The following is a 21530-nucleotide window of genomic DNA, read 5'->3' as shown; positions in this document are numbered from 1 at the left end:
GGGTTTGATTCCAGGATGGAGTGTGTATGGGGAGCAACCAATGGATGTTTCTTTCTCTCTCTCATCAATAAAAATATATTCTTGGGTAAGGACTACAAAAAACAAACAAAAAGAATCATTTTTCACCATAATCAACTCCCAGTTGCTCTTGTAGGGAAAGATAATGGGGGTGATAACCCAAAAATTATATCTGGCTCTGGAATGTACCATGCATATCTCTCCCCTAACTTCTCCTTTGCACTCTATGTTGTGCTATGTGGCAGAGGGATTAAGCCTGTTTTGTGGACAATTCCCAGGGTGATAGTTTCATTATATTTTCTACTGGATCACGTGTCTTTATCTGACCTTGCTCAGGGTAAGCTCTTTGATCCATGCCTTCTTAGTGATTAGTAATTACTAGCTTAAGCTTTGGTACTTAGAACTTGAATTTCACAGTAGTTGCCTATTCACATGTTTTTATTTGTTGTTTTCATATTCCCACTTGGACTATCAACTCTGTTTGTGTGTCTCCTGAGTGCTGAGCACATAAATACTTGGTTGGCTCTTATTTCCTCTTATTTTCCTTCCTTAACCCTTTAGGCCTGCTTGACTCTCTTCCTTTTCTATCTTTTTTTCCGCCATTTCTCTTGACCTTCCACCAGCCAACATTACTTTTTAAATTTTTTCTTCAGATTCGGCCATTGAGATTGACTTGGAGATATTTGTAAGTAAGACCATGGCTACAAAGCTCAACTCTGGTGAAGACAAAATTGAGGACATTCTTGTTTTGCACTTGGACAGGGGAAAGGATTACTTTTTGTCTGTGTCTGGGAACTACGTGCCCAGCTGTTTCGGATCTCCCATTCATACACTGTGCTACATGAGGGAGCCGATCTCTGACCTGCCGCTTGAAACTGTTAGAGAGCTGGTGAGTTATGTGCCACAAGGAAACATCTAGTACTGTGTAGCAGCCACGTCAGTCAAACGGTATTCCCAGGGATCTGAGAATTCTTCAGCCTCCCGAGAGCTGGCTTATTGTATCAGTTATGCACAGTATTGCTGGGTAACAAACCACCCTGAACTTTTAATGGTTGAAAGCAACCAATTATTGCTCCTCTTGCTTGGAGTTTCCTGTTGACCTCTTCTGCTGATCTTGCCTAGGCTCATCTGTGCAGTTGCAATCAGATGGTGGCAAATTGTGAAGCCAGCCCAGATTCCAAGGGCGGGAAGAGACTCTACCACTTGATAGAAAAAGCTACAAAATGTTGTGGCCATGTTTTTCAGTCTTTCATACACAGTGCGTTAGAGAAACTCAGCCATGGATATGATGATAATGAAGGTTCCCTGGCCCATGTTCATCTTCTTATTTTCTTTTTTTTTTAAATATATTTCATTGATTTTTCACAGAGAGGAAGAGAGAAGGATAGAGAGTTAGAAACATTGATGAGAGAGAAACATCGATCAGCTGCCTCCTGCACACCCCCCACAGGGGACGTGCCCGCAACCAAGTTACATGCCCTTGACCGGAATCGAACCTGGGACCTTTCAGTCCTCAGGCCGACACTCTATCCACTGAGCCAAACCAGTCTCGGCCATCTTCTTATTTTCTATTTACTTTTTTTTTTCTCTTATTTTTTAATCATCGTTTGGTAATGTATCATCCCGAACTAAATTTTCTGAGACCTCAGAGGTTCCTATGGAGACAATTCTTATACAAGGCAACTAGTTTGGAGCAGATTTATAGTAATACATATGCTCCTCCGACCCATGCATTTTTAAATCTAGGTACTCTTGAACACCATCCTCCCCATTATACAGATGAAAACTGAGGCTTCATAAGGAGATTGATTTGTCACAGGTCACATGGCAAGTTAGCAATGGACCTGGACCTTGCATTCGGGTTTTTGGACTCTCAAGTCTGTGTCCCGTTTCCTTGGACCACAGTGTCTTTCTAGCTCTGACAGTGAAATGCTATAGGCAGGATTTTTTCCTAACACGTTGATGCATATTGTTATGCAATTCATGGACACTTCTTGCTATAATGCATTCCCAATTCTAAAAAATCACCTTTGTACTTTGTGCCACCTGATTTCATTTCCGACTGTGGAATGCTTGCTTAAGGGCATTGAAATGTCCCCTTCTCCCATGGGTTTGCTGTCCCCACATCCTGCGTTCTCCTAAGCCAGCATAGCCTAAGTTCTCTTGGTAGGGCTTCTGAGGCTTTTTATTTCTTTTCAGACTCTGATGCCACTCTGGACTGAAGATGATGGCAGCCAGCTGGAGAACCCCATGGAAATCCCCAAAGAGCTCTGGATGATGGTTGACTTCCTGCACCGAAATGCTGCCCAGGAGGTGGGTGGTGCTTCCACAGTCAGACCTGATGGAGGCCAGGCTGTTGAAAGAGCATCAACCCCAGTGTTTGGTGTAAGCGGCATTTAATCCAGAGAACCTGTGGAAAGCTGTTTTTCCCTCAGGGAGTGAATGACGGATAAACACCTAGGTTCTTGTTTCACACCCTTGGGGGATCATGATATTACATGGAGCACTTGATTACTCCCAAGGGAAGCAGCCTTGCATGGGATGGCCTTCCCAGCACTGCATGTTCCCTCCCCTGGCCTCGGGTGCCCAGGTAGAAAGCCATCTGGAGCTCTCTCAGGCTCTCAGCCAGGTATCCTTTTGAGGAACTCTCCCCAGCTTCTGGGAATGGGATGTACTAACTTGTGGACAAGCCAGATAGAGGCAGGAGGAATTCCCCGGTTATGTGAGTCAGGAGGCCTGATTTCTAGAGTGACTTGGGCAACCTTCATTGAGATCAGATTAGCCAGTTTCACTGACTCATTTATATAGGTCGCAGGGAGACCGAGCCACATATATTCTTATGATATTCTCTTTTCACGTTTTTTCTTTCACATTGAGTGTTACAATGTACCGAACATTGTTCTAAGTGTTTTATAGTATTGCCTCATTTAGTTCTCAGAAAGGTAAATAACTTGGTGAAGGTCCCAAAGCTGATTAATGGGCAGGATTGGGATTTGAACCCAGGGAGTCTGGCTAGAGAAGTCACATTCTTTTTTTTTTTTTCCTTTTTAAAACAATATATTATTGATTTCAGAGAGGAAGGGAGAGAGAAATAGAAACATCAATAATGAGAGAGAATCACTGATCAGCTCCCCCTTGCACACTCCCCACTGGGAATCAAGCCTGCAACCCAGGCATAAGCCCTGACTAGGAATCGAACCGTGACCTCCTGGTTCATAGGTGGATGCACAATCACTGAGCCACGCCGGCTGGACAGAAGTCACTTTCTTACATACCCTGCTCTTCTACCTTCTCTGTAGAGAAGTGTAAGTTTTGAGCAATACATGTAATATGGTTATTATCAACACAGTTACATGGCATTGTCATTTTATACAACGAAGGAATATAAAGTCCCCTGGGACTACTGGAAATACCTTTATTGCCATAATCTTGTTTTCATAAAGCACTGAACTACATTTTAGTTTTCTTCATCTTATAAATGATATAATTTCTTCATAATTTTCTTTTTCTGGTTAATCCCTCTATAACAATGCAGGAAACAAAGCTGCTTTTAAGTTTCCCTTATGTTGGATCTTACTGTTGTATATCATAGCCCTACCCATAGTTTTATGAAGATGTCTTAACACTCACTCTAAAGACCTGTTGTGGGAGCCTGCCTGGGAAAGCCTGCAAGGTGAATTAATTAGCCACACCAGCCTAAATCAGGTTGTCTATCAGGGTGACTCAGAGGCCTCACTACATGCTTCTTTTTGTTCTCTGCTGGAAATTATATGTATTTCTAGGTCAGGAATTCATTGCTGATTTTCTGAGAGTATAATTACTTTGTGACTTTCTTCCCTTTTGCAGGAAGATCTTTTTCAACAGCCAGGCCGAAGGTTGGAATTTGAGCAAATCAGGGACTGTTTGGATACTGGAATGATTGATAACCTTGATACCCTCTGTATCCTTTGTGTGTGTGTGTGTAAGATAGGTGAGAAGAAGGAAATAATATTTTAAGGCTCAAAATCAGATATCGTGCCCTCAGCGAACATGTTTTTCTTACTTAAAGTTTGCATAGAGAAATCTTTACAACGTTAAGCAACCAATATAGTAGGAACTAAGAACAGCCCAACTAAGCTGACATACAGCTTGGCTCCTTCAAGCTAGCAGGCAGGTAGCACTTCTGACATGTGCTCGGTCCTGGGCCTTTTCCTAACCATGGGCAGCAGCATCACCTGTTCCTTAACGATGGGCCAAAAGCCCTTAGCAATCATTCCGTAGCCGAAGCCTTGCTGCTTTTCCTGGAGAGCCTGCCAGAGCCCGTCATCTGCTACAGCGCCTACCATAACTGCTTGGAGTGTTCTGGCAACTACACAGCAAGTAAACAGGTGAGGGGAAGCACTGAGCATCAGCATACACATGCTGTAGCCCCAGGCCCCCTGGGGCCTGAGGGAATAGCAGTCACAGCCCCTCACATGCAATATCTTAGAAACTCACCTGTATCTTTCCTTCCCAAACCTGTTTTTCCTCTCCTCCCTTTTTTCTTTTAATGGCATCACACTTAATTGTAGTGACTCAACCCAGAAACCTGAGTCATTTCTGACTCCTCCACTTCTCACCTCCCACATGCCCAGTCCCCTTGATCTATCACCCATCTTTTTTCTTCCATTCTCCTTCCACTCTCCTTGGTGCAAGGCCCTGCATTCAGGCTCTCCCTCTGCTGATTTGTTTTGTATACTGCCATTAGGTTGTGTTCTAAAGCTCTCACTGTGTTACTGTTGGTCAAAGACCATACTTGGCTTTCTATTGCCAATGAATGATTTTCTTAAACATTCAAGACTTTCTATGATCTACTCTAGTTGCTCACATATATAACAGAATCATCTAGAAAACCTGCTAATAATACAGGTCCTAGAGCCTCATCCCACATTCACTGAATCAAAATCTCCTTTGGAATCTACTTTGTACAAGCTTCCTAACTGATTCTCATGTGCAGATAGATGGAGTACTCACTGAATTCTAGCCTGATTCCTTCCAGCTTAGCGCCTGTTCAGTTATGCTCCTGCCAACAATGACTTCTCACAAAGTGCTCTCTCTCCTTATCTCACTGTTTTCCTTCTCTTGTCCTTTTTTATACTTTTGTCCTAAATACCCTAGTCCTTACCTCTGCAAGTCCAATCTTGTCTTATATTCAAGACCTATGTCTTCTATTTCCTTAAGTCTTTGGAGAGCACATAGTTAGAAGTTTGACCTCTAAATCCATGTAGTACTTGATTTGTGCCTCTCTCTCTCTCTCTCTCTCTCTCTCTCTCTCTCTCTTTTTATCTATGCTTCTTTGGGCACTTGTGCCAAATGGTAAGTGGTCAAGGTTTTCTGTGCACAGTGTTATTCATGTACTTGGATCATGTACTCAATTCCTGAAATATAGCAGACACTTATTTAATTGAATGAATAAAAAGGCAAATCCCAATTCTTCCTCTTTCAGGTCATTTCTACTCTCCCCACATTCCACAAAAACGTCTTCCACTACTTGCTGGCGTTTTTGCGACAGCTGCTGAAAAATTCAGAAAAAAATCATTTGGATGAGAATATTCTAGGTAAGTAGCCAAGTGTCTGTGGAAAGCATCTCTGCAAACTGAGAGACTCGTTATAAGAAATGTGGTTGTGGAAGGTCCCAAGTCCACTAATAAACTAAAATCTCAAGTTCTGGGCAAAGTTTACCCTCAAATAGGTCTTAAAGCAGAAAATTTGCTTTTGGGGACCCTTCCCCACTCATAATAACACAAAAAAATTAGTACCTTCTTTTGCTGAATCATTTGTTTTCTGTGTTTTTCATGCAGCTAGCATATTTGGCAGCTTACTGCTTCGAAACCCAGCTGGTCAACAGAAGCTTGAAATGGCAGAGAAGAAGGCTCAAGAATTTATTCACCAGTTCCTCTGCAACTCACCCTGAGCCTCTCTGTCTCTTCTCCTATTTTACCTGAAGAATCCAATTACCAGTCTCACCTGTTTCCGTTCGAGAGTGGCCTTAGGAGGATGTGAGGCCACTTGGAAACTAGAGTGGCAACTGCCAGTTTCCTGAGCCCAGGCCATTTCCCCCCACCATGGCCATCACACTTAGTGCTGCTGTGAGTTGTGAGGACATGAGAGAAATCCACCACAATAAAACTGACATTCAATGTTCACCTTTAGTTAATTTAACACATAGATTATTTTTTTAAAGATCTTTAAAAATTGATTTTTTAGAGAGACAGGAAGGGAGGAGGGAGAGAAACATTGATAGGCTGTCTTCTGCCTGATTTCCCCCCCCCCCCCCCCGCCCCTTACCTGCCAGGGATCGAGCCTCCAACCCGGGCATTTGCCAGAGATGGAACCAGAAACCTTTTGGTGCACAGGACAACGCCCAACCAGTCAGGGCTCTATTTTTTTTTTTTTTTAATGTTTAAATAACTGTACTTGTGCTCACTCAGCCCATCTCCAGGGGATAGTCAGTGCCTTCCCTGTCACCTGGGCTGAGCTCCCCATGATCAAGTATTTGAACACACTTTGGAACTGTAAGAATAAGTCGATTTGGACAAGAATGCAGGGTAAATAGGCTATAGCCACCCCAGATGCTTCTAGCACTCTGAGGACATGTGTATATGCAGATGCAAAACCTATTCCTTTTCCTGCTCAGATGTGGTGCACCACCTCTGGGGCTGGCCACTCAGCCACTGAGGTCAGTACAGTGGCTTGAAAATGAAAATACGGAAGAAATTGGTGTTCTGGTTAAACAAGTGGGACTTTCTGGGCCAGCAAATTCTCTAAACTGTATTCCATGCACCCCCTCTCTCATATGTGTAATATATTTTAATGATAAATGTATTTTTAACAGTGGTTGTTTGTGTTTTTATTTCTTAAGCGATGGCAGTTTACTGCAGCTGGACTTTTGCAGCTTAAGCATTGGGCGGCTGGTCAGGGGCCAAAGAGATATTTGCCTGGCATCTGGTGGGTACAGTCACTATTCACATTTTTCAAGCAAGAGATGGTACAGGCATGGCCTGAACCCCCTGACTGCTGTTCTAGTCTCTGGGAGTTGTTGCACTTTGAATATTCCATACAAATAGCTTAGGGGGAAAACAGGTGTTGGCTGCTGGGATGTTCTAACAGCTAGATCTTCCAGGGATTTAGAAAACACTAGAGCATAATGACGTCATAATCAAAATTGCTTCTTGGGCCCTGAAACACCACTACTTGGCAGTGTGAAATGTGCTTTACTAGTAGGTACCAGCCAGTAGCGTGACAATGTGAACCGTTAAAGAAAGGGAATGGCCAGTAGGTGGCGCTGACTGGCCCCGGCGCGAGTACGGTTGGGAGCCCACAGTCCTGAGCCTGGGAAAAAGTTGGACCGACCGCTGGGCAGGAGTGAGCGACCTGCGCTTCCGTAAGGGCGTACGCGTGGGGGGAAGGGGCGGCGGCGTGCCCTGGCTGGGCTTGGAATACTCCCTAGTCCGCCCTTTAGGTTCACTCTTCCTTTCTCGGACCCTCCGGCTTATGTTCATTAACTTTGCTGGGCGATTAGGAGAAGCTGGGGCCACAGAGAGAAATGGCGGGAGTGCCACAGCCTTCCACGCTCCCCCTGCGGGTCCCGGCCGGAATTCGGATACCTAACTGTGGTCCTTTCTGTGGCGGTGGTGGCTGCCATGGCGAAGACGGCAGCACAAGCTGGACCGAAGCTGCTTTGGATTAAGTGTAGGGGCGCAATCCCCTTTCCCCGCGTCTGGTGCCGCGGGAGAGACGCCCCGGCGGCCACGGCGCGCACTTCCCCGCGCGGGACCCGCTCACCGTCCGGCTACGTCGCCAGGCGCCCCGCCCCTCCCGCTCGCCAATTGGAGGCTCGAGCTCAGCCCCCACACCCGCTACACCAACCAGCAGCGCCGGGGAGGGGCGAAACCCGGCTCTCCTTCCTCCGGGAAGCGGAAGCGGAAGTGACGTTCGGGAAGGTGGGGGCAATCATGGTGCCGCTGGGGAGAGGAGAAGCTGTCGCTGCCGCCGTTGCCGGGAGCCGCGGAGGTAAAAGGCGGAACTAGACGCGGCCTGGGCTGGGGACTTCCCTGGGGGCGCGGGACTTAGGCTCCCTCCTGAAGCATTTCCCAGTAGAGACCCCAGTCCGGTCACCATAGAGACCCCACCCCTCCTCTGTTTCCATGGGGATGGGTATCCAGCCCCCTCCCCTGTTTCCATGGAGACCGGACCCTGCCCCTCTTCGCCAGGATCGGAGCCCCCCAGCCTGTCCTCAGATTTTCCGTGTAGCCCGGGCTGGGAGCTCTCCCAGGCAGGTTTCTTTCCCAGCCTCCTCTCAGGGGTGCTGTTGGGACTCCTCGTTTGCCATCCTCCAACCTCCTGGTCTTGTTTGTTTCGGACAGTTGGTCTCTGTTTGCCGCCGACGGTGCCTGGGCAGCCCGGCGGGGCCCCGTGCGCTTCTCTCTCCTCACAGATGCAGCGAAATGTGCATCTACCGGGTTGCGTAAGCCAGAGCAAGGGGTCGGGCGGGTTCTTCCCTCGGCCTGTCTCCCGTAACTGTCTCTGTCTAGCGTCCCCACTACGTAAAAGGTTCACTTTCTCATCCAGAGCAGAAGAGAAAGATAAAGTGCAAGTCGAGACTGAAAACTAAAAGTGGTGGGATTATTTTTTTTCAATTCTCTGTTCTGCCTGCCAAACTCACCTTTGTAGAACCTCTGTGTTTGCAGGTACATCACTACTCCAAAACAGGAAAGCTTCACATTTGGTATTTTTCCCAAGAGAGCAAATCTTCCCAAGAGACTGTATCTGCAGGTCTTCCATTCATTTACCTGACATCGGGACTCCTAGTGTCAGTGTACTGTGCTAGGGACACTAGAAACAAAAATAACTCCTCATTCCCTCATTGCAGACAGCACACTATACAAGCGATGCTTCTGCTGGGTACCAGATTGTTTTAGGAGGTAAAATTGCTTTCATTAGGTATGTCTGATTAAGGATCAGCCAGCCCCTCTACTCAGAAGCTGAACCATCTGTTCTAGGAAGGAAGGAAGGAATTCACACTTGTTTCCTTTTCTATTGCTTTCATGTACATTATCTCTTTTACTTCACATAACTTTGAGAGGACAGAAATTACCAGTCTCACCTTACGCTTAAGAAAAATGAGGCACGGAAAAGTTCCCCACGTAGTAAGTGGCAAAGATGGAAACTGTAGGTACGTGACCCTGCCTCCAAAACTCTGCTCCTTCCACCATAGACTGCACTGCCTCCTGGTCTGATTTGGGGATATACTTGAGTGAGGTTTCCTTACTTTTAAGATTTATAGCAACTCAGACTTGAAGCAGTTTGCCCCTTAATCCCCCTTAGGTATTTTGACCAAGCTTCAAATTGTTTGGCAGTAGAGCACATTTGGAAGGTCTTGTGAAATGCTACTTTTCACTTCAGTTTTAAAAAAAGGCATTGCTTTTAAAATGACTTGATGGTTTCAAAGTAAAACTTAAAAAATTATCCCCAGGGAAGATGATTTTTTCATTTACTTCGACCTGGTCTTGAAATGAGAGGAAAACAGCCCTGTGGTTGCTGAGGAGGCCCCGAGGTGCTGTGGTGTGGCTCTAACTCTGGCTTTGTTCTATTGCAGACAAGTCATTACCTTTCCATTTCTCACAATTGGGCTGAGCACAATTGAACCATGGGGGAACACAGTCCAGATAACAACATCATCTACTTTGAGGCGGAGGAAGATGAGCTGACCCCTGATGACAGGATGCTCAGGTTTGTGGATAAAAACGGACTGGTGCCTTCCTCATCTGGAACTGTGTATGATAGGACAACTGTTCTGATTGAGCAGGACCCCGGCACTTTGGACGATGAAGATGATGATGGACAGTGTGGAGAACCCTTGCCTTTTCTAGTAGGGGGTGAAGAGGGCTTTCATCTAATAGATCATGAAGCAATGTCCCAGGGTTATGTGCAACACATTATCTCACCAGATCAGATTCATTTAACAATAAACCCTGGTTCCACGCCCATGCCAAGAAATATCGAAGGTGCAACCCTCACTCTGCAGTCGGAATGTCCAGAAACAAAACGTAAAGAAGTAAGTAAAGTGGTGGGTGAGGGCTCAGTTTGGCTTTGGGGAAAGTCCTTACACGGCTCTTGGTGGCAGTTTTCGCGGGAAGTAAAGGCGTCTGTGCTGTTAGGGCCTACAATGGCTTTCTTGTCAATAATTCATGTTTCACGTTTTGTTGTGACTGTGGAACTTTCGGTTTGTAAGGCTACATTGAAATTTGGGAAAACGAAATTATAATGTTTCTCATATTCCTCCCCAAATCATAAATAAAATAGAAATTTCACTGAAGTACGTTTATATTTCTGATGCTGGAATGACTAGATCTGGCTTACCTCTGGGTTATATATAAATGATTTTTGAGTATTTGCTGGAATATGCTTTTTTAGGGAATGTTTAATGAATAATAAAGGCTAGCTTTCTTTCATAAAAAATTTAGGCAAGAGACACTAAATGAGAGCAGGTTATCTAAAATAAGTTTTCATGCTTTTATTTAGCTAGTGTGAGTAAGGTAATGCATGTCACAATGTTTTGGAAACTGTAAAACATTGCACAGGTGATGATTATTAGCAGAATAAAAGATGTGGTTTAAAGGTAGTGATATACATTATGTAAGAATTAATTGAAGGTCAATTAGAAAAAATAGATCACTGATAGTTGCAATGCAGGGACTAAATGTAAAATGTTACCAAATAGACATAGGGTAAATTGTTTGGCAAAATAGTTTCTGTTTTCTTGTAATGAAGGTCTTGAAATGGGGCATTTTATTATTCCTGACATATGGCTTTTCCTTTGGTAGCCTTAGGATCTCAGAGCTGGAAGGAGCCCTAGAGAGACCATCTTGTCCTACCTCCTTACCCCCCATGCAGTAATCTCTATAGCATCTCTGACATCAGTTTATCTGGTCTCTGCTTGACCACTTCCAGAATGATGAGAGCAGTGTTTCACGGCTCAGCCTAATAGATTTGTTGGCCAGCTCTGATTGTTAGAAAGCTTTTACTTGTATAGAGCCAAAATCGGCCTTCCTGCAGTTGCCCACTCTTTCTAGTTTTGCCTTCCTGAACAATAGCAAGTTAAACCTTCCTTTTGAAGGACAACCCATCAGATATTTAAAGATCATGGACTTCTTTTCATCTTCACCTGTACAGGCTAAACACCTCCATTTATTTAAAGATCCCTCTTACGACATTTTCCCCTTGCTTATCATCAGCTTGGTCACCTTTGATTGTATGAATTCCAGTTTCCAAATTCCTCTTAAAATTCATAATTGAGCATAATCTCACAAGGGTAAGTCAATTAGCACTGTATACTGTGTGACTCATCTCTTGATCTGGACACTGTACTATAATTACTATATAGTATGTATTTTATTAATAACGACATCATACTCTCAGCTTGTACTTGGAAACCTCCAGACTAGTGATTCTTATTTGGGGTAATTCTGTTCCTAGGATACATCTGGCAATGTCTGGAGTATTGCCAGATGTATCCTAGGAACAGAATACATCTGGCAATGTCCTACCGGAATCTTGTAGGTAGAATCCAAAGATCCTGTTAAATATTTCACAATGCACAGGACAGCCCACCCACAACAAAGAATTATGTGGTCTGCCCGGCCAAGTGTGGCTCAGTGGTTGAACATTGACCTATGAACCAGGAGGTCACTGTTCAATTCCAGGTCAAGGAACATATGCGGGTTGCGGGCTTGATCCCCAGTAGGGGGCGTACAGAAGGCAGCCAATCAATGATTCTTATCATTGATGTTTCTAGCTCTATCTCTCCCTTCCTCTCTGAAATCAGTAAACTTTTTTTTTTAAATTTAAAAAATAAGTATGTAGCCCGAAATGTCAATTGTCTGTGTTCCAATAAAACTTTATTTACAAAATGGGCAGTGGGCTGAATTTGGCCCACTGGCTGTAGTGTGGACTAGAACATAGGAGCAGTAGTAGATAAAGATGGAAAGATAATAGAGATCCAGACAGGGAAGGCAGTGACGGCATGCTGAGTGGTTTGGACTGTATTCTGGAACTAGAGGGAAACCATGAAGGTGTCTGAACCAAGGAGTGATATGGTTAGAGTAGCCTTTTTAAAAAGGTTGCTCTGGTAACTGGTTTCTTGATTGCCCAGACAGGAGATAGTTGTAGTTTAGGTTTGGGGTTTCATTTGAGTCTGATGAAGGATAGTGGCCTTTTATGTGGAGAAAATCGAGAGCTTTTCTTGCAGTATAAGAGAACTTGGTTATGTTATGAGAGTCTGAAGATTGAGTCATGAATTGGGTAGGATTCAAAGGACTCATTCAATTTTCCAAGTGTGTTGAGTTTCTTCTGTGTCTTAGCATAGGGGCCACACAGATGATTGGCAGAACTTCAAGTCTAGGTAGCGAGCTAAGTGGTTAGAGTCCACTGTGATAGGCCCTTCAGCAGAGGCATATTCATAGTGCTGTGTGCATGCTGAGGAAAAAGCTGTTGACTTTGCTGGCCCCTGGCCCCTCTGGGAATGGTGATTCCATAACAGAATTCAAGAAGACAAGAAGAGGAGAAATTGATGAGTTTGTTTGGAGTATGTTAAATGCACAGTCCTTGGGGAAAATTAAAGTGAACATGTTGAGAAGTCCATTGGAACTGTGAATCTGAAGTCGAGGAAATGGCTTGAGATTAGAATTGTAGATCCATGAAGGGACAGTAGTTCAAACTACTATGAGTGAGTAGTTTACTCAGGGGAGAAGTCAGAGTTGATCTGAGAATTTAAGGGTTAGAAAGAGAACCATAGATCACATAAAGAGATGGGTGAAATGCAGTGTGGTGGAAGCTGAGGGAAGAGAGGTTCAAGCCGTGTGAGTATTTCTGTGTGACCCTGAAGAGAGGTTGAAGGGCCCAAGAGAAGCCATTGGTTCTACTATCTGCACAGTTGATCACTTTCTGAGAAGATGTTCAGTAGAGCCCTGGGGGCTGAAGCCAGATTTTGAGTGATGGAGAAACAGGTGGGTGGTGAGGAAACAGGAGGCAGGAAGTGTCAAGTTTTTCGTGTGTGTGTGTGTGTGTGTGTGTGTGTGTGTGTGTGTGTGTGTTTAAATATGGTAGTTGGAGGAAGAGTGTTAAGGCAGTAGTAACGCAAGGGGATTGAATCATTTTTTAGCACAAAAAATCTGACATAGTTTAGGGCCCATCGGTGTTAATGATTACTAGTGAAAGTCTTTCAAGAGCAAATGTTAGGGAAACGTTAAGTTAAATCAGAACAGAGGTTTGATTATTACAGGGTTTCTCAGAGCTTTGGGTGTGCTAATAACTAAGAAGAAAGGAAAGTCAGAGTTCTCCAAATGTTTTGAACTTGGGAAACTATTTTTCACTTTAATTTCCAGATCAGTGTTTTGTGGAACACATTTTGGGATATGCTGATCTAGACAGAAGAGGACGTGGTAGGGAGGGAATGATTATGCAATCAGTGATATGAGCTGTCACTTTCCCACTTTGCACTACTGGCAAGCCTGGTTTACTGTTCATGTCTCAGGTCATTGATAATTATGTTGAGTAGGACAAGGTCAAGTGTATTATGAGCCCTTGTTCAGTGTACTGTGGATTTAGCTCACTGGACTTTCCCCTCACTACATTTTTCCATTCAATCGATGAGGCCTACATGGAAGACTCTATAACTTGTTTTTGAAATCAATAGGTGTGGGGTAGGTTGGGGATTGAGAGAGAAGCAGAAGTGGCTTTTAGTCTTCTAAAATCTTGCTAATGACCAGGCATTCAGGAAACTTGCCTTCCTGAAGTACCATCTTACCTTAGCTTTTGCTTTCACCGTGATTTTGTATTTTTTTTGGCATTTAAATCCATTTTATAAACTTGTTTGGTAACACTCTTCATGATTCTTTACTCCCCCTCCCTTCTTTTTTTACACTTAGTCTTTTTCTCCATTTCCCATTCTCTTACTCTTAAGAAACCTAATCATTTGAAAACTAGTTAGTCTTCTTGGCTACTTAAGCAGCTTATTTTTCTGAGTCAGATTTTAGCTTGAATTTCCTGTTTACCCCTGATTGTTTCATTGCTTTCTGTAGTGTGTAGTTGGCTTACCTGTTACAGCCATGTGCCACATAACAATGTTTCTGTCAAGAGGGACCTGTCAACAAAGAGCCAGTGGTTCCATAAGATTGTAATGGAGCTGCGATGTATTGTAGAATTATATACCCGAAACAGGTATAATTTCATTAACCAATGTCACCCCATTACATTCACAAAAAAGATTATAATGGAGCTGAAAAATTCCTATTGTCTAGTTGCTCCTAGGCTACAAGCCTATATAACATGTTACTGTACAAAACAACATGAGATTAAATCAAGCTCAAGAGAATGTGATGCAATCAAGATATACATTAAACACGAGATGTGTGAGATTGCTGCTAGCCTAACAGCATACTGTTTTACAGCAAACTTTTTTTTGTATAAAGAGTACACCCTAAAATAACAATAAAAGGTATAGTATAGTAAATACATAAACAGTAACATAGTCATTTATTATCATTATGAAGTACTGTGTACTGTATATCATTGTATGTGCTGTACTTTTATACGACTGGCAGTACAGGTTTGTTTACTCCAGCAACTCCACATTTAGCCTGGGTGTGCAGTAGGCCAGATTTGTGTAAGTGCACTCTGTGATGTTCGCCAACAAAGAAATCGCCGAAGGACGCATTTCTCAGAACATAGCCTCGTCATTAAGCAGCACATGGCGGTACTTCATTGCCTGTTCCACATGCTTGCCTTGTACAGAAACAAACCAACCAGAGCCTTGCTAAGGACACTGTCTTCTTCCACAGGGACACTGTCATTCTGACGAATTTCATGTATCTTATTCTCATACTTGCTCTCTTCCTATGCCTACCTGTTGGTTTGGTAGCTTTGAAGAATTTCCAATCAAACTAGTGCTATTCTGTTCCAGATCAGCATTCTGAAGAGTTGCTCCCAAACTTGAATCTCTGCCCTTCCTGAGAACCTGACAGGACTGTGAATATTTTCATGTTCATCCATCTCTGTTTGAAACACATTGGTGAACATAATGCACAACCACCTGTTGTAGCGCTGTCCCCAAACCCCCCGCCCCTGTGGTTTACTGACCTTGTCACTTTTCTGCCGAATAGTTGTCCGAGAAGTGTGAAGAAAGCCAGCAATCATATACCACATGTGCTCTTCTTGTACCAAAGTATCCCAGTGCATTGACTGAGGAGTATCTTTTTCTGCCAAAAAGCACAGTTACAGTGATGCTTTATGAATTAGGCTGCTTGCTCTATTGGTTAGTGACAAGAGGAGACTTACTTTTTCTAGTGTGACAAATTTGAAGAAGAAGAGTAAGGGGGAAATCTGACGCCAGTGTTTCAGAGTCTTTTTGCAATGGGTCCTTTACTTTGGGATACTTATTTCCAATCTCTCGTTCCTCAGTATCAGTCCCTCAGGCTGTGGAATGATCGGTCCACTCAAACAAACCAGGATGGTGGTGCTGGCTGTCCCAGAGGAGAACCGCCCACTTTCATTCTTGGTATAGATTATCATTATATTTTTGTACAGGTTCCTTCTGAACTCCCATGGAATTGCCATTTAGAACTAGGAAAGACAGAGACAGTTTTTGCTTGAAATTCTAGAGTTAAGGATCCATTCATTCTTTCCACAGCTTTACTTGTTGGGTATCTACTTTTGTCAAATAGTTCCTCCCCAGGACTTAGAATCCAGTATGGAGACTGCTAGAGGCTGTATACGCAAAGTTCTGTAGGAATCCAGGGCTGGGAGCATTTTCCGTTTACCACCAGATGAAGCTGCTGTAGCGCTGTCCCCTGCATGCCTGCATGTGTGTTACATACCTCTCCCTGTCATCAGCATTTCCCTCACTGGGGCTTGCTGGCCTGGAAAAGGGACAAGGGTGGTTTTGTGTACATACTGGTTTTCCAACATGGTGCTGCAGGAATAACAGGTCTCAGATGTACATGTTATATAGGCTGTACCTATTGGGTTTTGCTAAAACGTTGTTATTGTGGAACATTGGAGAAAGAATTTGCATTTTCATGTCTTTCTCTTATTTAAACCAAGCTTATTCTTAAAATTGTTTTTTCTTGATTTGCACAGGGATAATTTAGACCTTGGTTCCATCTTTGTTTTTGTATATACGATATGGCCCTGGGCAAGTTGCTCTGTTACCACTTTTGTAAAATTGAAATAAAAATATCTCATTGCATTTTGTGCAGATGAAATGAGATTTATTTATAGTAAATACACAACACTGTAAGCATAAAACATTTAGCTTAATGTCTGGTGCATCGTGGTTGTTCAGTGAATGTTTATTTACTTCTCTTTCTTGTAGGCCCACATGGTTCTTGAAGGAGGTTGGGAGGTAATGTCCAGTTTAAGAAGAGTTTACATTGGTCTCTGTTAGGAACTCTTAGGGACACATTTTCTTCTTAAAACAAAGTTATAAATTGTGGTTCAGTTCCAGGACAGTCTACAGAAGTCCCGATAACTCGTAATTAGCTCAACTGTCATATGAATACCACTATGGAATGTGAACCATGGTTTATGACCATGTTTTTAAATGAGAGCAGGTTTGTAGTCTTACTGCAGGGGTTTCAGCCTCTGCCACAGCCAATCCTCTGCTCTCCCACTCGGCTCCCTTGGACTTCCTTAGCACCAGGCCACTGATAGATACAGTGGAACCTCGTTTCTCGAACGTCTCCCATCTCGAACAATTCGTTTCTCACCCGGACAGCCCTTTCATGCTGATACCTGTATGATGAGTCATGCATCTCTCAGGTGACAGATAAAGGAGAGAATGCGCAAATATGAGTCAATTTACCACTGCTAAAATCTCAGGATATTGTGCTGTGAATATTTTCGTGGGTTTTTTTGCTTTTGTTGCTACTTATAATTATTGTAAAATTTTCATTTTTTTACCGTACATTTCTTTTTGTTAAATTAACATTTCATGACCTTTTGTTTTTAAAGTGCTTATTTATAGGTTAAACAGTACAATAGACATGTACTATTTATAAGAAAGGTTAAAATAAGGAATAATTTGGGGTTCTGAAACAGATTAATTCAGTTTACATTATTTCTAATGGGAAAAAATTCAGTTTTCGAACAGCCTTCAGGAACGAATTAAGTTTGAAAAACGAGGTTCCACTGTACTTCCATGGTGGGCAGTTGTGGCACCAGGCAAACCTGAGGCTCTTAAAGCTAAAGAATGAGGACTCCTGTTATGCTGGCAGTAGCAGTGGGAGAGGGTGCGATGGCTTGCGTCTATTGAGTGAGTGCCTGCTATATGGGAGTCGCTGTATCAGGGGCTTTAATATAGTTTTGTATTTAATTTTCATAACAATCTTATAAGGTAAGTACTATTGACCCTCGTTTTACAGATGAAAAAACTGAGACTTAGAAACATACCATTAGCAAGTGGTAAACTGAGATTTGAACTGAGGACTCTCTGCATGCCAAAGCCTATGCCTTTCTAGCATAGTACACTATTTTTGCAAAGACAGGGAGAAAGGACACAGACCTGTTAGCTGTGAAAAGGGCTGAGAAATTAGGGGCAGCACGATGCCGTTAGTTCTAAGGGTGAAGGTTGAGGAGTGGGAACAGCTGTCTGAATTTAGCGCTGGTGGTGGACAGTGGGCGGCCTGGTGAAGAAATGAGGTCAGTGCACAGCTCTTCTACTTCTCCTCGAGCTCTGGTTGTACAGTATGCGTGGAAGGAATGAGATCAGTGCCGGCAGAGGAGCAGAGTCAGTATCAGGGAGAGGGAAGGGGAAGTCTCCAGTGATGGGGAGGGAAGGACAGCTCCTTCAGCTACAGTATCCCGGCCAGTCATTTATTTGTAAGAATGTTCATATGCTGGGTGCTCAGAATCAGAGACTCCATTCCTTAGTATGGGGCTGTTAATGTTTAATTCTCTCAGACTCAGACCCTGCCTTTTTTTTTTTTTTTTTTCCGGAAATTTTTTAAGCCTTGTCTCCTGGAGGTCTGGGTTTTAATTTTCTCATTTTTGCTTATTTCATTTACCTTTCCTTTTCTGATTCTGTGGACTTAACAAAGGCAATCATCTTTGTTAGATATTTCTCTATTCTAGAACTGCTTAGAACACTTTGTAAAGCAACATCAGTTCTCTGAAAGCTCATGCTTCCTGCCCCACTAGCATTAGACCCCATCCTCAGTGAGCCCAACCCGTGCTCTCTCCAAGCTCCTTAACTTAGCGATCCACAGCCCTCTTTTGAGGCTACATAGGAACATTAAAGTGATGCAGTTCGCAAGCTCTTTGGAAAAACATCATCTGTTGGAATCTTCAATGACATGTTCATATTGTATATACTCTTACTTAATTTTGATAGGTAAATTAATTATGAGTCACCTCTCCCTCAGCTTCTTTGACTTTAGCTTGGCATCACCTCTGTGAGCAGCTTACCTTAATCATTACCCAGTCTAAGTTAAATGCCTTTTCTCTACATTTCTCTATTCTGACATCCATTTATCAGCACATTTTTGGTACCATCTTGCTCTTCTCTGTTTGAATCTCTTCTTCATTTTTAGCTCCTTGAGAGCAGGGGCTATTTATCCTGCATTTCTAGCACGTGGGACAGTAGAATTCCTGGAACATATACATACATATATATATATATATATATATTTTTTTTATAATTAACAAAGAGCTTTTTTAAAAAATATATATTTTATTGATTTTTTACAGAGAGGAAGGGAGAGAGGGATAGAGAGTTAGAAACATCAATGAAAGAGAAACATCGATCAGCTGCCTCCTGCACACCCCCTACTGGGGATGTGCCCGCAACCAAGGTACATGCCCTTGACCGGAACCTAACCTGGGACCTTTCAGTCCGCAGGCCGATGCTCTGTCCACTGAGCCAAACCGGTTTCGGCTGGAACATAATTTTTTAAATTCATGCATGCATGATATCCTTAATTGTGTTTAAATGTACCACATGTTGCAATACCTTTTCTATGTAACCAGGAAAACTTACATGGTTTTTTGCAACTTCCTGTTCTGATCCAGTTTGAGGAGGTTAGTTTTTCCTTTTTGTGAAATCTGGTGCTGTTTAAAATGATTCTGAAAGTCAGAATAGCAACTTCCATTTACTGGCTCCCTCCAAATGGAGTGAGAGATTACTCGTTTATTCAGCATTTTATGAGGGAGTAGGCATTTGCTTTGACAGTCAGCCATTTCTCCCACCTTTAGATACAAATATCATCCTAGTCTCTATCCCCTCCTAACTCTCCTGTCTCTCTCTCTTTTCTCAGCCAAGTTACTTTTTAAAAAATTTTTAAATATTTATTTTCTCACATACTTTTTATTATGTAGTGCCCATGATTGACAACAAGTGTGAACATATGACAATAGAGTATGCATGGTACAATTTTATGCGTACGTAGAAAGGAGCTCCAGAAATGAACATCTGGAAGTTGGTCCTGGCCCCAGCATTTAATCTAACTCATGGCCTATCCTTGCTAGGTGACGCAGTTGGTTGGGCATGGTCTTATACACCAAAAGGTTGTGGGTTCAATTCCCAGTCAGGGCAAGTACCAAGGTTGCAGGTTTGATTCTCTGTTGGGGTGCATACAGGAGGCAACTGATCAATGTTTGTTTCTCTGTCACATTAAGGTTTCTCTCACTCTCTTCCTTCTTCTTTCTAAAAAGCAATAAAAACATATCCTCAGCTCTGTCTAGGTGGCTCAGTTGGTTGGAGCATCATCCCATGCACCAAAGAATCACAGGTTAGATTTCCTATCAGAGCGCCATACCTAGGTTGTGGGTACGGTCTCCAGTCAGGACATGTATTGGAGGCAATCGATTGATGTTTCTGTATCATCTCTCTTTCCCCCTCCCCCTCTCTCAAATCAATAAACATATCCTTGGGTGAGGATTAAACAAAAACTTAGGAATATACCTGGTTAACTTAGGAAAAACCTGGGGTGGAGTTTTTCCATCCTGATGATTTTTTTCAATTTCATAGGATAAGTTATAAAAAATAACATGTTTGCTTTTCAGTGTATGTTAGAATAGCGGGTTCATTTGTTAAAAGGTCAGGGTAATGTCTCTTGCCCCATAGAAAGCAATACTGGGAGCCTGCTGATTTAATTCCCCCCTCCCCCCCCCCCCCGAATTATATTGAGTTTCTGATTTATCTGTGTCAGTTAGTTATCCAGTGAAAATTTTCTTCTAAATTCATGGTAGACAGTATCCTGTCACCTGTGTGCTGCTTTACCACTTTCATTTAGTAGTGAGTTGGGGAACGAAGATCAATTTTAATTTTTACTTGGAATTCAAACTAATTTTGGTTTAACTTGATTACAGTGAAAGCACAGTAGTCTATAAAGAGCACTGCAATATAGGGAGGCAGTAGTGGATGAGGTTGTAGATAAGAGCATGGGCTTGTGAGCTTACCAGTACCTGGATTTGAATTCCTGCGCTGCCATTTCCTATCTGTGTGAACTACAGAATTCCTTGAGTCTTGTTACTTCACTTAGTAAGCATTGCTTCACCTTTAGGACTCAACAGTTAGGTCTTTTACTAAGCGTTTTATGATCTCTCCAGGTTAAATGTCTCATTCCTCCAACTTTGTCTCTTCAAAAAACCAGAAGCTCAAAAAACACCTTTGAGCTTACATTCTCCATGGCCTTGGTCATCTGGTGTCAAGTGGGGACTGCCTTCCCTGACTGGTGTGTTATACACTTTAAATAGATAGGATTATATTTGTTAATTACTCCTTAATAAAGCTAGGGGGTGTGTTTATATGTTCTCTAGTTCACCATTTGAGAGGCTTTGGTTATAGCTGGCCACTTCATGTGTTAATTGGTCCATCTGGATCTTTTGTTTTGGTGTACAGGACAATGCTCTAACCAACAGAGCCACGCCGCCAGGGCCTGCATCTTTTATCTTGAACCTCTGGTTTAGGTATAAGCATTTCTAAGGCTGTGAACTTTTTGAAAGAGATATTTATCTTCATATTACTGTTGCTAAGCATGTACTTGACACATAGAAAGCCTTTAATAAGTACTCACAGAACTGAATTGAATGGAGTAAAACCTTTCCTAACCAGATTTTGCCTTTTTCTACCTTTACTTTAGTTATTAATTTAATTAGATCATGCTGTTTATTTTGCATTGTTTTGCATATAATTCTTCATAGCATAGAACATCGTGGTTGAAGGAACTGATCAACTCTTTCTAAAGACAGAGAAAGAAAGGAAATGTACTTAAAGTATGATAGAGACACATTTCCTAGCTATAATATTTGTTAGGAATGGATTATTACGAGATGATGTTGCATCCTTTTATTTAAAAATCTTCTATGCAATTAGCATAATCAAGCACCTTCTTGAAGACAGAGGGAAGAACACTGGATTTCTTATGAGTTTATGCATTGCACCAGTGAACGATCAGAATGTTTCATAAAATTTTGACATCTAATATATAGTGTAAACA

At 42.6% G+C, this 21530-nt stretch overlaps 2 protein-coding genes across 6 annotated transcripts in view; both read left to right on the top strand.

The window, feature by feature from the left end:
• INPP5B (inositol polyphosphate-5-phosphatase B) overlaps positions 1–6291 on the top strand; it is a 49097-nt gene extending 42806 nt beyond the window's left edge. Inside the window, exons 17-22 of the mRNA XM_028160040.2 lie at positions 672–907; positions 2218–2331; positions 3865–3958; positions 4258–4385; positions 5483–5594; positions 5838–6291. Coding sequence (XP_028015841.2) covers positions 672–907; positions 2218–2331; positions 3865–3958; positions 4258–4385; positions 5483–5594; positions 5838–5950 — 797 coding nt within the window. The 3' untranslated portion in view covers positions 5951–6291. The remainder of the gene's footprint in view (positions 1–671; positions 908–2217; positions 2332–3864; positions 3959–4257; positions 4386–5482; positions 5595–5837) is intronic.
• A 1172-nt stretch (positions 6292–7463) lies between these two features.
• Positions 7464–21530, top strand: part of MTF1 (metal regulatory transcription factor 1) — a 42769-nt gene continuing 28702 nt past the window's right edge. The window contains exons 1-4 of one of the 5 annotated variants that reach the window (XM_054720488.1): positions 7464–8049; positions 8403–8503; positions 9127–9211; positions 9635–10093. In XM_054720488.1, the coding sequence (XP_054576463.1) occupies positions 9686–10093 (408 nt within the window). In that variant the 5' untranslated portion in view covers positions 7464–8049; positions 8403–8503; positions 9127–9211; positions 9635–9685. Of the gene's footprint in view, positions 8050–8402; positions 8504–8962; positions 8980–9126; positions 9212–9634; positions 10094–21530 lie in introns of those variants that run through there. The other 4 variants (XM_054720492.1, XM_054720490.1, XM_054720491.1 and 1 more) reach the window with 4 other exon arrangements.

This window comes from Eptesicus fuscus, chromosome 9 (genome assembly GCF_027574615.1).
Source record: "Eptesicus fuscus isolate TK198812 chromosome 9, DD_ASM_mEF_20220401, whole genome shotgun sequence".
In the NCBI taxonomy this organism is placed as follows: domain Eukaryota; kingdom Metazoa; phylum Chordata; class Mammalia; order Chiroptera; family Vespertilionidae; genus Eptesicus; species Eptesicus fuscus.
The sequence above is the reverse complement of the archived record's forward strand: the minus strand, read 5'-3'. Positions and strand labels throughout refer to the sequence as shown.